Source organism: Passer montanus, unplaced genomic scaffold (genome assembly GCF_014805655.1).
Source record: "Passer montanus isolate IOZ18808 unplaced genomic scaffold, ASM1480565v1 scaffold73, whole genome shotgun sequence".
In the NCBI taxonomy this organism is placed as follows: domain Eukaryota; kingdom Metazoa; phylum Chordata; class Aves; order Passeriformes; family Passeridae; genus Passer; species Passer montanus.
Genome location: NW_024372481.1, coordinates 838998 through 855061, shown reverse-complemented (window position 1 = coordinate 855061; position 16064 = coordinate 838998). Strand labels below are relative to the sequence as shown.

General features: G+C 49.3%; 1 protein-coding gene across 2 annotated transcripts in view; it reads right to left on the bottom strand.

Moving 5' to 3' along the window:
- The window catches only part of COL5A1 (collagen type V alpha 1 chain), a 126807-nt gene that overhangs the window by 49629 nt on the left and 61114 nt on the right, over positions 1 to 16064 (bottom strand). For both annotated transcript variants that reach the window (XM_039730718.1, XM_039730719.1), the window contains exons 8-14: positions 13691 to 13843; positions 13368 to 13424; positions 9250 to 9291; positions 8986 to 9048; positions 5073 to 5147; positions 3178 to 3270; positions 544 to 600 (exon numbers count right to left, since the gene is read on the bottom strand). In XM_039730718.1, coding sequence (XP_039586652.1) covers positions 544 to 600; positions 3178 to 3270; positions 5073 to 5147; positions 8986 to 9048; positions 9250 to 9291; positions 13368 to 13424; positions 13691 to 13843 — 540 coding nt within the window. The remainder of the gene's footprint in view (positions 1 to 543; positions 601 to 3177; positions 3271 to 5072; positions 5148 to 8985; positions 9049 to 9249; positions 9292 to 13367; positions 13425 to 13690; positions 13844 to 16064) is intronic.

Below are 16064 nucleotides of genomic sequence, written 5' to 3'. Positions count from 1 at the left end.
TCCCCAATTCCATCCCACCATTTCCATCCCCCTAATTAAATCCCCCCAATTCCATCTCCCCAGTTCCATCCCCCAATTCCATCACTCCCCAATTCCATCCCTCAGTTCCATCCCCCCAATTCCATCACTCCCCAATTCCATCACTCCCCAATTCCATTCCATCAATCCCCAGCTCCATCCACACTAGTTCCAGCACCCCCAGTTCTATCTTCACCATCTCCATCACTCCCCAGTTCCATCCCCCAGTTCCATCCCCTCAATTCCATCACTCCCCAGTTCTTTCCCCTCAGTTCCATCCCCCCAATTCCATCCCCCCATTTCCATCCCTCCCCAATTCCATCCTCCAATTCCACATCCCCAATTCCATCTCCCCAGTTCTTTCCCCCCAGTTCCATCCCCCCAATTCCATCACTCCCCAATTCCATCCCTCCCCAATTCTATCCCTCCCCAATTCCACCCCCCAATTCCACATCCCCAATTCCATCTCCCCAGTTCTTTCCCCCCAATTCCACCCCCAGTTCCATCCCCCAGTCCCACACTCACCATCGGGCCCGGCCGCCCCGTCAGGCCCATGGGTCCCGCTGGTCCCCTCAGTGCCAGCTGCAACAGAAGGACAAACGGGGCTCACCTTGTGACAAAGCCACCACTGAGCCCCCAGCCTCGCTTCCCTCCACACCCACAAACCCCTGGAGCAACGTCCACATCCCCAGGGAATTCCAGATGCTGCCCCACAACGGGCAAGGAACTTCTCCTTGCCCAGATTTGCTGTGGCTGCCCCTGGATCCCTGGAAGTGTCCAAGGCCAGGCTGGGACACTTGGGGCCACCTGGGATCAGGGAAGGTGTCCCTGCCCATGGAAGGGCTGGGAATGAGATGGGCTTGAAGCTCCCTGCCAGCCCAAACCATTCTGTGGTTCTATGAAAGGCCCTGGACTGTCCATGAATCTGCTGAGAGGACATAAATATTTATGACCCCACTTCAGCTGAAAAGAATTTTTTTCTTAATTGTCCTGGTGGTTCAATTTTAGAGGAATTTTTCCCTTTTTTTTTTTTTGGTTAACATCCTCCAAACTGAACTCCAATTCAAACTGAACACAGGGGGCTTTTAGCTCCATAATTAAGGAGTCGTGTTAACCATGCATCAACCCAATAATTTCCATGGTGGGAAATGGAGCTGGGCCATGCTTTAAAACATCCCTCAGACAATTTGTTCCCTCGTGACAATCCAACACTTCCAAAGAGTTGTAATTATCTGTGTACTCCAGTAATTAAAATCTACCCAGTGACTGAGCTTGGAATGGCAGAAATATTGCACAAATGCTGGGTTCTGTGGCATCTTTTTACAACACCCCATTAAAAGGGAGATGCTGTGAACCACTGCTGGCTGCAGCAACACTCAGTGCCTAATGAAAGCCAAATTTTAAGGGGATAAATCAACCTAATAATGCAATTAACAGCAGTGATAATGAGAAAAACAAACCCAAAAAAGGAAAAGGTTATGCTTGCTGCAGGACCCTGTTTTCCAGTCCTGTAGTTCCTTACAAAAATGACATTTATTTCCCTTTCTGCATCATGGTTTCAGCCAAAATGTTGAAGTTCATGAAAAAATTGATTTTTGTCCTTTCTAGAAATATTCAACTTTTTATCCATAGTGCAAAAGTTACCCAGGATTTATCTGGGTTTTAAATTTTTTTCCCCAAACTCAAAAATTTAAATAAAAAGGAATTTTAAGGAGGAGAGGGAGATTTTTTTTTTTTTTTTTGGTAAATCAGAATTTTCAGCAGGCAGAACAACAAAAAAAAAAAAGAACAAAAAGAGAGAGTTGGAGAAAGCAGATGCTTCTCATGAAACGTTTATCAGGTCAAACCCTCTATTTCCCAGGAAAATAAAATGCTGATGGAAAAACGCTGGGCAGGCTGGAAATTAAGACTGACAAGGTAGCACCAGGAACATAATCCAGGATATTATTGGCAGCACAAGGTTAATGGACAGGAAAATGCAGTGGCTGGGAGGATCAGGACTCTGCCTGAATCTGTAAAAAATCCAATTCAATTCCTTTGGAAAAGGATGGAAAACAGAAAATTCCCAGCTAAGGCAAAAAAAAAAAACCACCAGGGGCAGGTGCCGCCCATGGGGGGAGATCCCAATGGATTTTATCCCATATAAAGATGAAATAAATTGAGTTTTTTGCTTATTTTAGCCTCCAAAAAATCCATGTTAAAAATCTGCAAACAGCTCAGAGTGACAAAGCAGCTCCAGCTGCAGCCAGATGTGGGCTCTGGAGCTGTCCCCAAATAAAACAGCCCCAAAGCTGTGTCCCTTTGGGAATTGCCACCCTAAAAATGTTCTCCTTCATGGCAAGGGTGTGTTTGCAGCAGAATTTTGTCCCTTTGGGGCAAACAGAGCAGTTTGGGACCTGTGGGGCTCCCCCAGCTCCTTCTGCATCTCTGTTTTTAATGTCAGCACTCAGGAAAGCTCCCACGAGCACCCAGGGGAGGACAATTTCAGAGCTGAAAATGAAGTTTTATTTTGAAGAGAGGATGCAAAGCCTTTCCCACGGAGGTGTCCATGCAGGCAGGGAGCAGGAGCTGTCCTGGGAATGTGCCAGTCTTGTTTCACCAGCGAGCCAGGGATGATTTGGACATCAATCAATAAGGCCATCCGAGGAAAGAAATGTTCCAGGGATGGTCACCATGTATTCCCAAATAAATGCATGAAATTACAAATCTGCCTGTTGAGATTCTGGGAAAGAAATGTTCCAGGGATGGTCACCATGTATTCCCAAATAAATGCATGAAATTACAAATCTGCCTGTTGGGATTCTGGGAGCTGGGAACAGCTTCTATCTGTGACATAAGTTTCATTATTTGGGTTTACTGGGGGGAAAACCACACAAAAATAAGGAAATTCTTTGAGCACAACCCCCCAGCTGCTCATAGGGACCCTCAAAACACAAATACACTGAAGCCAGGGGGTCTGCAGGAAATTAAACCCATCTTTCCATCAGCTGGGTGGAAAGATTATTTTTTAAAATAAAAACCCAAACCATGCCGCTGCAATCCCGTGGTTCCACCAGCAGCGCTGAGGATGAGTGTGGTCACAGGGATGTGAGAAGTTTATTCTCCTTGTGCAGGCAGCTGCTGGGGGCCGTGGCAGGCTGGCCCAGCTGGCACACTCACCCTGGCCTGCTGCAGGATGGCCTGGGCTTGTGCCTCCTGGGCTGACACCATGGGTCCTTTGGAGCCCGCGTCGCCTCCGCCGCTGAAGCGGAACTGGTGGGAACAAGGTGACAAAGCAGGTCACAGCTCTGTCCCTGCAGCCCCCCCAGCCTGAGCCTGAGCAGCTCCGTCCAGCCCCGAGCCCACCCCAGCCCTCCCAGTAACCCCAGTAACCCCAGTGGCCTCGGGTCACTGGCTCAGGGCCACCAAGGGAGCGATTGCCAGCTCGGGGTGGTGACAGTGAGGGGGATTGTGGCCACCACATCCAGCACCCACAGCGGCTCTCCCAGGGCTGCCACTCCTGCTCTCCCAGGGCTGCCATTCCCTGGTGCCCAGGGCTGCCATTCCCTGCTCTCCCAGACTGGCATTTCTGCTCTTCCAGACTGCCATTCCCTGCTCTCCCAGGGCTGCCATTCCCTGCTGTCCCAGACTAGCATTCCTTGCTCTCCCAGGGGTGGCATTCCCTGTTCTCCCAGGGGTGGCATTCCCTGTTCTCCCAGAGTGGCATTCCCTGCTCTCCTAGACTGGCATTCCCTGTTCTCCCAGACTGGCATTCCTGCTCTCCCAGACTGGCATTCCCTGTTCTCCCAGACTGGCATTCCCTGCTCTCCCAGACTGGCATTCCTGTTCTCCCAGACTGGCATTCCCTGCTCTCCCAGACTGGCATTCCCTGGTGCCCAGGGGTGGTCTCAGGTTATTTGTGCAGCTCTGGACAAAGCTGAGCTGCTGGAGCATGGCACTTTGTCCAAACCCCACAGTTTGGGCTGCTGTTCAAGCCAGGAGCCTTCAGCACTCAAAACTGCCCCAAATATTGATGTTTTATTTCCCCAACTTTGAAACAGAAGGAGTTTAATGTTTCCTTCCACCCCCCTTTCCTTGGCCTGCTCCTGCCTTAGCTGGCAGAGTTTACAAGGACACTCCTGGTGGCAGAACCTCCTTGGACAGCTCTGTCACCTCTGTTTCACCTCAGCTGCCTTTAGGTGTGTGACCACACCAGCCTGGCAGGGAAATGTGAAGAAATTCAATTCCCAAGCCCACGGCTGGCTCCTGGAGTGGCCAACAACCGTGGTGTGGTGGCCAGCAAAGCTCCACGTGCAGCTCCTGGCCCAGGAAAACCTCCACAGGCTGGACAATGAGCTGAGGCTTTTCCCTAAAAACTTCTTCCCTCTGCTACCCAAGTGCTCATTTCCAGCAGATGGTTGCCTCACATTAAAAAAAAACACAAACCCAAAACATTTCTTTAGTGTCCCAGGGCCAACAAGGCTGATTTGGGACTTGCTGGCTTTGTGGAGGAGGAGGAGAACCACACAAAATGACCACTGGTCATTAAAAGTGGTGGATTCATTCAGGTGATTGAAAATTTGGCACTTTGAGGAGCTGTTAGAGGTTCCTGAGTGGTTCTGCCTGGAAATTTGGCTCTTGGAGGTGTCTTCAGTTGTTTCTGCATGGTTTTATCTCTCTCTGTCCAGGAAACTCTGCACCTCCTTCAGAATTCAAGAAATGTTGGGACAATGCTCTCAGGCACAGGGTGGGATTTCTGGCCTTGTCCTGGGCAGAGCCAGGAGCTGGACTCAATAATTCTTGTGGGTCCCTTCCACCTTGGGATATCCCATGATTTTTGTCATTATCCATCACTTCTGGAAATTTTTGACTTGCTTTTGGCTAGTGAAGGAGCTGCAGTGCTTTGCAAAAAGTCAATTTACAATGGGAACCATCCAGATCCATCTTTTCTCTCAAGGAAAACATGTCCTTGGGGTAAAGGAGATGGGAGATTTCTGCAGGAAGGGGCATTAAACAGCAGCAAAACCAAGAAATCTGACTCATTTTAATCCTTTTTTTGTTCTGTTTGTACTCACAGGCAGCATAAGCATTGTCCCTGGTGGTCCTGGCAATCCATCTGCTCCTGGGAGACCTGGGCGTCCAGGTGGGCCCTGAAAGAGGAAGAAATGAAAATTAACTTCTAAAATATCATTTTGGTTCTGTCCAACAGCTGTGGTTATGTCACAATATTGTCATGACAGGGATTGAGTTGGTGGGAATCCCAATTTTTCTGTAATTTTCTTAATTCCCTCCTCTCCCATCCTGCCCCTGCTGTTTTCAGGGTCTGCCTCGTGCAGTTTTGGAGCAATCCAAGCCCCTGCCATGCTCCAAGTTAACAGAATCAATGTTTAGGGTTGAATCTGTTAAAACCTATTAAAAAACCCCCAAAAAATAGATGAAACTTCCTAACTCAGTGAGGGAGAAATGGAGGGAGATAAATTTGTTCCTGCATGTGTTCCATCAGCTGGGTAATTTTATTTTTCTCTCCTTTTTTTAAAAATTATTTTAGTCCTTTGAGGTTCCTTCCCCCTCCAGTGGAGTGGTCCTGTCAGGGGCTGTAAATCAGCCCAAATCCATGGATCTCCAGTGGAGAATCTTTAATTGGCACTAAAGCAATGAGTGGGCAGTCAAGGATCTATTGATGAAGCCATAAAAAATCAAAACCAGACAATTTCCCTGGCAAAAAGTTGAGGTTAACCCAGATTTCCTCCTCATTCCACTGATCCCATATGCAAATGAGGGTGACAGCAGTGTGTGGGGCTAATTGCAATTTTCACAGCAGTTTATGGCATCAGGGATTTCACCACATCCCAGCCAGGCCAAGAAAAGCCCCAGTCTCCTTTTGTGGCCAGCGGGTCAGGATTGAGGACTTGGCAACTCCTTTAGTTAGGAAATATCAACAATAAATCAATTTATAGGGAGCTGACTCTCCTGGAATGGCAAGCAATGAACATTTCTGTAGTTCTCGCTCTCCTCAACGTGCCTGCAGCCTGTTCAGACCCCAGAAAAAAATCTAAATACAAAATCCTGCCACAAATCTCAGGCACAGGGACTCCAAAAAGCCAGGAAGTCCTAAGGTCACCTCACAAGGGAGGTGGACAAAGGTGGCAAAGACAAATGGGCAACAAAGTGCCTAAAAATCAGAATATTTAATAAAACAACCCAACAGACCACCAAACCAAAGGATTTGGTGCTTTATCCTTGCCCCACACCCTTGCAGCAAGATCTCCCCACCCCACATCTCTCTGCTCCCTCTTCTTCCATGTCCAACTTCACGATTCCCTCATTCCCTCCCCTAAATAAAACCCAAAAAACCCAAAAAAAACCAACCCAAAGCACTCAGGCTGAAGTTTCCAGCAGAAATCAGAGCCCAGCCCTGGTGGGGGTGAGGAGCTGCCCAGCCTGGCCAGGGCTGTGGTGTCCCCAGCTGGGCTGGCCCTGTCCCCACCCCACAAGGACAAGGCACCACGACCAGCCTGGAATAACAACGCTGCTCCCGGGGCTGGATCAGCAGAAAAATGGCACAAATAATTTAGGCCAGGCTTGTTTTAGATGATAAACTTTCTTTTCTCTCCCTCTCCTCCTATAACTCCAGCCCTGCCCATGATGGAGCAGGGCTGAGCTTGTTTATCTCTCCTGACAAGTGTTGATGCAGTGCTTTTATCCATAAATGCCTCTTTTTGTTTCAGGCTGGGTGTGGGAGGTCTTTTCCTGGTGGAATGGACCAGCAGAGGGTGGGGGGGTGGGCAGTGAAACACAGGAAAATCAAACCCATAAAGCACTTTGGAAATTTAAATTCATGAATGCCTGGAAGAAATGCAGCCTGCCAGGCTCTGGGTGTAAATCTGTGTGGCTCTCCTTATGGAAATGGGGATTTGCTGATATACAGCAGCCAGGGATGGATGGGGACTTCAGCTTGCATTTTTTGCAGTGCTCTGAAATGCCACTCTGAGAGCAAAGCCTGGGGTGGCACTGCCATGGAATGGCTCAGCTGGAACCTGGGGGTGTTTGTGTGGGACCCACGGTGCTGAGCCTCAACGTTCACCAAGTGTCTCCCTCTCCCTGCTTATTTCTCAGCCCTGGTCAGAAAATTACACAATAGGAGATGTTTCTTGCAGTTTTGGGGGTCTCCTACTTAAGGGAGCAGCCTGGGAGCACTCAGAAGCCAAACCAGGATTTTTAGGGATGCTGTTGCATTTCCGAGGGGCAGAGCTGTGCTCAGGGGAGTATTTCCCTTGGGATTCAGCGACTGATGGTTTTGGAAGGTGAAGATATTTTGTGATGAGCCTCCCCCCGAGCTGTGCTGCCCCCCCAGAGCACCCAGACACCCGAATTTCCAAACAAGCCCCGGGGTGGGTGAGGGAGCTGCAGTTTGCTCTAATGCTGCAGCTCACCCCCTTCAAAACAACACATTTTCCCACTTCCTTCCTCCCAGCCTGGAGCCCCCATGGAACAGCTCTCTGCTCTCCTCAGTGCCATATTTCCTTCTTCCCACTGCTCCAGGAAAGCTGCCTAAGTCATCCCAAAGCATCCTGAGCCCTCTGGAACCTCCCACTGCCAGGCTGCTCCTCAGCTCTGCTGCTGACACAAACTCCTCTGTGCCTCCTGATCGTGGAAAGATGCTTTAAATAAACAAAGCTCTTTCTTTTTTTACAATGAATAAACCAGAGCTAAATGAGTGTTGGCCAATATTAAGAGAGCTGACTATTGTTGGGCTATTAATTCATTGCACTGACAGGAGATTAAAAAAATCTCTTTATCAGATGTAGGCAGAGGGAATGCTCCTCACTGTACACAGGGAAGGGTCATGTAAATTCATGAGCTCCACTCTCAGGGTTAATAATAAACAGATTAAACGAGGAGCTGCTCTAATTGAAAAGGAGGGTTTTAATACAGTTGCAGCTCCTGCGAGTTCATCACTCTGTCTGCACCCTGTGCTGGGTTACACTCTGTTCTGGACACTGGCAGGAGCAGCCTGTGCTGGAATGCAAATGATTCCTCTCGCTGGGGACACAGTGCTGCTGCTGCTGCTGGGCTTTGCAGGGCTGTTCCACAAGAGCTGGGCCAGCAAATATCTGCATCTGCCTGGACAGGTGACAGAAGGAGTGTCCCTGTCCCCAGGGCTAGCATCCAGCCTGCCAGGAATGCAGGAGGAGAAGGGAGAGCTGGGCATCACACCATGGAGACAAGCAAGACAGGGATGAGGCCACAGGGAAAAACAGCACCCTGGAAATACTCAGAAGCCAAATGAGGATTTTTGGGACCACTGAGAGATGCAAACCAATAAAGGGGTGAGGCCACAGGGAAAAACAGCACACTGGAAATACTCAGAAGGCAAATAAGGATTTTTGGGGCTCACCCTGGACCACTGAGAGACACAAAGCACGCCCAGCTCACCCACCCTCTGTGAATCCAGCTGCAGAGCTCCCTGTGCTGGGCAGCAGTGCAGTGCCACAAGGGTTAAGCCAGGCCTAGGAGCCCCCAGGGCTGAGCCTGGATTGATTCTGTGCTGGCAGGCAGAGATCGATGGAGCACAGGCAGGGCTCCTCGTCCTCAATCATGTCCCAGGCACCAGAAATGTGATTTCTGCTCCATCAGTAAATACAGCAGCAGTGCAAAGCAGGGGAGGGTGTTCCCAGCACTGCTCCAGGGGAAAAGGGCCAGTGCAGCAGCCACAGGGCTCCAGCCAAGCCCCGGGGACCAAGGAGGCAACAAAGAAGCTGACCTAAAACAAACACAGTGCCCAAGCTGGGGACAGTGCCATGGGAATGCCCCAGCACCTCAGGAATCTGCATCCCACCAGGAACTCCTCTGGGAGCTGCTCCCACAGGATGAACGGGATTTTAACAGGATTTTAACAGGATTTTAAGGCTCCAGGGATAGCCCACAGCCCCACTCTGCCCACACCAACCCAGCCAAAACTCCAGCAAAGAGGAGAAAACCACTCACCCTCTCCCCTGGGTCTCCCATCAAGCCCACGGGTCCAGTTGGTCCTGGAGGTCCTGGAAGGCCCTGGCAGAGAAAAGGGGGGGAAAAAAACCTTAGCCACGAAACTGTGTTATTATTTGTAGCAGATTTCTACAAGCAGCAGGAAAAGCTTTCGAGCTCTCTGTTTATTTTTGCACCACAAAATCCACCCCAAAGCTCCCTCCGTGCACGTGTGTGGCAGATGGGAGCAACAGAGCCCAGGGACAGGGGGAAAATGCCACTTACTGCTGGGCCTTCGGGACCAGGGGGGCCTTCCACCAGCATTCCCTGAGCAAGAGGAAGGAAAAAAAAGGGATTAGACACATGCTCAAAGTCATTTTGTCCACAGGGAAATGCCCAGTGCAAGATCTGTTATTAAATATTTCAGCTCTTGCTGCTGCATGGAGACATCCCAGAGCTGGGGGGTTTGCACTCCCTCTGGATGACTTCTCCCAGAGGTGCAGAGGATCATGGAAAAGCCAAATAATGTGTATTTAAATCCCACAGGCCAGCCCTTACTCGCAGCATCAGCCCCAGCACAGCATCACCCTACCCAGCATCACCTTCCCCTTCTCCCTTTGCTCAGAGCCAGGGGAAAAGCAAATCCTGGACTTGCTCCAGGTGCTGGAGCTTGAGGAAAAAGCTGTTCCTAGCCCTAAAGAGCTCAACAAGAAGTTAGCAATCAAGTTGCAAGGTGGTTTTTAAGTGATTTTTTTCCAGCAGACTGCATGCTGTGATTTCCTCTGTGAACGTAGGAAATCACTGTGTGGGAAAAATTCTGGGATATTGTTACTCCATCCTCTTCAATCTAAATATTTTGTCATCACTTCAGATCACATCTATCAAGCACTCAGGAAAATTAAGGTTTGGGGTTTTTTTTTTTTCCCTCATGAGTATGCAAGAAGCAGGAAAGAAACCTCCCAATCCACCTGGAAAATGCTTCCCAGAAGGATCAGGGTGATGGTTTGGGAAGAGCTCTGTTCCTTTTATCTCTGGATCAGGGATAAAGCAGCTCAGGTGGAGCCAGCAATTCGCAGCTCACCTGTGGCTAACAGGACATTTTTCCTAAGGGATGAACTCATAAAAATCTGTGGATGAGCAGTTGGCTCCATGCAGGGGCTGCTTTGGGGTCACCCTAAACTCTTCTCAGGCTCTGGTGCCAAAAGCGTCAGGGATAAAGCAGCTCAGGTGGTCAGCAATTCCCAGCTCACCTGTGGCTAACAGGACATTTTTCCTAAGGGATGAACTCATAAAAATCTGTAGATAAGCAGTTGGCTCCATGCAGGAGCTGCTTTGGGGTCACCCTAAACTCTTCTCAGGCTCTGGTGCCAAAAGCCTCAGCTGACCCCACTCCAACCGAGCTGAACGAATCTGAAATGTCTGCAGGAAAATCCAGGCATTCCTGCCCCAAAAAAACCACATTCCCTAAACCCAGAGCAGCAAAAAATAACCTAAAGCAGCCTGCCATGACCCAGCCCGGCTTCCTTCAGGGGTTCTGCACCAAAAAATGAGTGGGCAGCTCTGTTCTCTGCTTTTCCTGGTGCCCACATTCATTACCACGACATTCCAAATCTCAGAGAGGATCTGGCTCCCACTGCAGCTGGATGTGAGAGGGGAAATTTGCTGCTGCCACCACAGGAGAGGCTCTGCAGCTCCTCACCAGGGAGGAATTCAGGTCATGGTTATGTTCATTGCAGCTTCAGCCACGGAAAGATTTCACTGGGTGAGAATTAGGGGTGAATTCCACATGCCTGTCCTCCAGGCTGCAGGGAAACCCCAGAGATCCCAGCACAGGGACACCCCAAAATGATGGATTTTGGATGGATCTTCTTGAGATCCCAGCACGGGGACACCCCAAAATGATGGATTTTGTGTTGATCTTCTTGAGATCCCAGCACGGGGACACCCCAAAATGATGGATTTTGTGTCAATCTTCTTGAGATCCCAGCACAGGGACACCCCAGAATGCATCCCAGCATACAGACACTCCAAAATTATGGATTTTGGATGGATCTTCTTGAGATCTCAGCATATGGACACCCCAAAACCCATCCTTGTTGAGATCCCAGCACATGGACACCCCAGAATCCATCCTCCTTGAGATCCCAGCATATGAACACCCCAAAACCCATCCTTGTTGACTTCTCACCATATGAACAACCCAAACCTCATCCTTGTTGAGATCCCAGCACATGGGCACCCCAAAATCCATCCTTTTTGGAGACCAGTGATGGCACATTCTGCTGTGACAGGTTCTGAAGCAGAAATTAATCAGAATGCAGAGAATCCCAGCCCACACAGGAGGTTTTTGGGGTGCTCCTGTGAACACACACAGCACCAAGGCTCTGCTCCCCAGGACGCTCCTCCCCAGGGGGAAGGGTCAGGGATAATTGGCCCATTTGGGATGCAAACATCCTTGGCACCTTCCCATATTTATCTTTTGGTTTATGTTGAGCTGGGGCCTTGGGGACATCTGGAGAGTCTCCTTAGCAGGAAACCTCCCGTGTTTCCATGGATTGTTCACCAATGGGAGCCATGGAAACGTGGCAGGGTTTTAGGGACAGCAGCAGTGGGGTGATCCCACTGAGGGGGACAAGCCAACCGTGGATTTGGGATTGTCCCAGGGGAAAACAGGGCAAGGGTTCCACTTCAGACACCACCCACAAGTGAAGCCAACGTCCCAAAATCAGCCCAAAATCCTGTTGCAATTCAGAGGTGCTGAGCAAACCCTCCCTAAAGGGGAGCACTGGGGTCCCCCCAAAAGGACAGAGGGCTCTGAGGAGGTGCCAGAGGCCTGATGACCCCACAGCTGGGATATTTGGGATCCCTGCATCCCTCCTCTCCATCCCTCCTGCCCCTGCCCTGCCCCGCTGCCTCCAGCAAGTGTCAGCACAGAGCAAGGATTGAAGGACAGCGGGGTTTGAAAGGGAAGGAGTAAAAATCCAGCAGAATCCAACTTTGTGCTTGGGTTTTATTTCCCTTCTCCTGCAGCTCCCATCAAAAACTGGAAAAAAAAAGAGCTAAAGAGCGCAGCAAATCTGAATTTCCCTGCTCAAGAGGAGCTGCACAGAGAGGCACAAGGCAGCATTTGGTCTTGTTTACTTTCTGGCAAAAGCCATCCATGCTGCAGTGTTTTGAAATAGCAAAGGCGGCCAAATTCTTTCTGGATGATTAAACTTAACTATTTTGTTCGCTTTGTAGCTTTTCAGGCTGGGTTTCTGCCATCATCTTCGTGGGGTCTGGCTGCCCCCCTTCCCCTCCCGCCCCTCTGATAAGGAAATTGCTGGCTCCTCCTTTTGTTTGCAGAGTGAGAGACCCAGAAAGGAAGAGAAGGAAGGAAAGGTCACAAATGTTTTTACAAGGGACTCAACTGGAGTTTTGAAACCACGCTACTGCACCCTGACTTCTGCCTGGCTCCCCTCCCCAGCACCTGCAGAAATTTCAGGTGAAAGAGGAAAAGGAGGAAAAATAAAAAGGGAAAGAATGGCCTCAGGATGGTGGGAAGTGCTGCTGCAGGGCTGGGTGCTGTGCTGGCCCTCTGCCAGGGAAAAGGAGGTTAATTGAGCTGCTGAGGGTGTGCAGGCAGCAGGGGCTCAGCCCTGGGGACCGGGCTGGGGCAGGTGGGTGCGAGGAGCTGATCCCCAGTTCCAGCCTGGGAGGAGCAGGAATGGGGTACCCGGGCATCCTGGCACACAGAGAGGGGGAAAATGGGGATTAACCAAGAGCCTCTTGCTCTGCTCACAGGAATCCCTGAGCCACCCCCACCACGAGGCTCCTTCCCCACCTCGGGGTGCTGGGCTGGGCAGCCACAGCTTTTGCAGAATGCACACACATCTTAGAATTGTTCTTTAGAAGGAAAATCAACCTCAAAATCAGGCCAGAAAGACAAAGGAAGAGGGTTCCACAAAGGAAAAGCCGGTGGGACTGTGGAGCTGGTGCAGGAGCAAACCTCTCCACAGCTTTGCGCAGGGATTTGTTTGATATCCCTTTTATTGCCACAGGGATAAAATTATTCCCATTGGTGGCCCAATTTAAGCCAGCCCCAGGCTGGGATTTCAGGGCAGGACACGACCTGGATGCTCCCAAACTCCTGAGGGATGAGAGCTGCCCCCTGCCTAACGCTTCAGCCCCAGGTTTTATTTTGCTAAATGAGAGATTTCATGGGAATTCTTGCACTTCCTTCATGATTTAGGTCACTCCGTGAAGCTTAAAAAAATTATATCATTACAGTGGTTTAGATTGAATGAACAGGGAATTCTTTCATGGGAAGTTTTCCTCCCAGCTGCCCCACTGAGAACAAATTGTCTGCGCCTTTTCCCTTGTGGGATAAAACCAACAAAACCCCAAACTCAGGCGCTCCTTACCGGCTCAATGATGGCAGGTTCCCCCTTCTGCCCCTTCTCACCCCGGGGGCCACCGATCTGTGGGACACAGGGAAACACAAAGCCACACAGTCAGAGAGGACATTGCCATCATCATCGCCATCACCATCATCACCAATCCCAGCAGGAACTGGAGATCCTGGCACAATCCTGCTTGAGATTCCTGCAGGAAAGACCCAAGGCAGCTCCTCCTTGTTTAAAGACAAGCTGCAGGTGGGTGAATCCTGCACTGATTCTGCTCTAAATTATGGAAGGACCAACATTTTGAAGCAGAATTTTGCAGGATGGAGCAGAAAGCCTCTCACCCCTTCGTAGATGGTGTCCTGGTTGGCTGGCATGCCGGGGCCGATGTCGGGAGAGGCCGTCCGGTCGTAATAATTGTCATAATAATTCCCATCATATTCCTTTATGGTTTCCTCAGTGAAATCTTTATCCAGGTCATCCCCTCCTTGAGCAGCCTGGAGAGGAAAGAGCAGCAATGGGTCAGGGCTGGAGTTCTCTCCTAGCTGGACATGCTGGAATATTAATATGTTGTTAGAATTTTGTAAAATGAGGATGCTTTATAATAACAGTGACAAGGGAGAAGATCTGTGGAGAAGTTAAATTCTGGAATTTTTAAGTCTCCAGTGACTTCTCTAACAGCAGGAAGACAGATGGGAGAAGCTTCATGTCAAATACACACTCTGGCTTTCCCTGGGATTTCTTCACTGATCCCCAGTAAAACACTGAGAGTAGAAAAGTTGGAGTGAGGAAAACACAACACAGCACAAAGCTCGTGTCAGGAGGATCCTGCAAACTGCAAATGCCTGAAGAAGGAGGTAATGGAAGTTTCGAGCTCCAAATCCTCCTCATCCCTCACAGCCCTGGTGCTGGAGACCCTGGATTATCAAGGCCAAGGAGTCCCACATCCGTTCCCAGATTTCAGATGCACACCAAACCCACGATGTGTCACTGTCAGTGTCCAATTACAGCAGGAAATGTGGAAAAACCCAAGTTCACTTCTGTGAAAGCCTCCTGTTTGTTTAGTCTGGGATCCAATCTGCTCCTGGGCTCATCCAAGGAGCACAAGTTGTTACAAATCTGATGTCTCAATCCCTGAATCCTCTCAGAATCCTTTCAGATGCCACGGAGCACAGCAAGGACATCCAGACAAGGCTCAGAATTTCCTTGCTGCTCTCCATATCTCCAGCAGCCTGGCAGGCACAGGCCTTTGGCACCTCTCGCTCTGAGCAGCCCTGCAAGGAACAACATGTGCTGCTGAGATTTATTTGGTTTCTTTCCTATCCAGGTAATGACCAAAATAGTCCAGAAATTGAATTATTTCCAGTGCTTCCTAGAGAAATAGCTCCTCACTACTACGAATTCAAAGTCACTTCAGTGTCATCACAACTTCCAGACTTCTTTCTATGCCAAAACTGCTCAGAACTCGTAAACATGAACATCTGGGCCTAAACTCAGGAGGTTTTAAACTAAGATTAAGCCTAGGACTAAGGTAATCACCACCCCACCTTCTCTTACCTCTGCAAACAGCAACTGGCCTTGGCAGAAATTATAGTTTGACAATTATTTAATTAGAAAACTTGGAAAAGTCAGGATTGTTTTTCCTTTGGGCTGGTTCAAATGGATCTGTTACTATCACACCCCCCCCTTTTATCCTGGCTGAAATATTTCACCTGGTTTGGCACTTTGAAACCTTAAAACTCTAATCTAAAAAATTCTCATCTGCCTCTAAGGGTTTGGAGATAACAGCAAATTGCATGAAATGAATATCAAAAATGTCTGGTTTGATATTTTAATTGAGGTCCTCAGGTCTATTTGCATGGAAAGATGATATTTGGAATAAGTGGGCAGTTCCCTGCCTGAGCTTTCCTCCTCTATTTCCTTTGCTTAACAACTAAAGTGGCTCTTGAAGCTTCTTCCTTCTCCTTCCACTTTTTTTATTTAAGGCCCCTCTATCCAATCTTTAATTCCTCTCTCTTAGAAAGTCCAAGCTTGGCCAAAGATTTCTGGCTCTTGGTCAGGAAATGGAAAACTTTCCCATCCATGGGTTCCTTCACATTGTCTCCCTCAATTCCTGGAGCCTTTTCCTTTTCTCCCTGTGCATCATTTTGGGCTCTCCAACCTCCTCCACCCCATTTTGGCTGGACTGGATCTCCCCCTGCCCTTGGATCTGCACCTGCCTCGCTCCAGCTGCTCAGATCTTTGCTTGGACCCTTTCCCTGACACCTTTTCCCTCAAATTTCCACCTCCAGGGATCCTGGCCAACTTCTGCTGTCTCTTTAGCCAGCTTTGAATTGTGACAGCCCCACAACAAATGATTCTCCACTGGAGGAAGCACCCCTAAGCTCTTCCTGGGAATGAGGACGGGATTTGGAAGCATTACAGAAACATGGAATTCTGTGGGCTGGAAGGACTTTAAAACTGGATGGGTTTGGGCATGGGCAGGGACATCTTCCACTAGAGCAGGTTGCTCAGAGAACAATTCCATGTTATCCCACAATTCCCTTGCTGCTGCTCCTGGATAATGAAGAATTTGCCCATTTTGCCCATTTTTTGTCATTATTTCCTTGCTCCGTGTCCTCCACAGCATCCAGCTCCCCAAAAAATTCATCTCAGTCTCACCAACATTCATTACGCTATTTCAGCATCAACATAAAAAGCAAGAACTGAGCAAGTCTT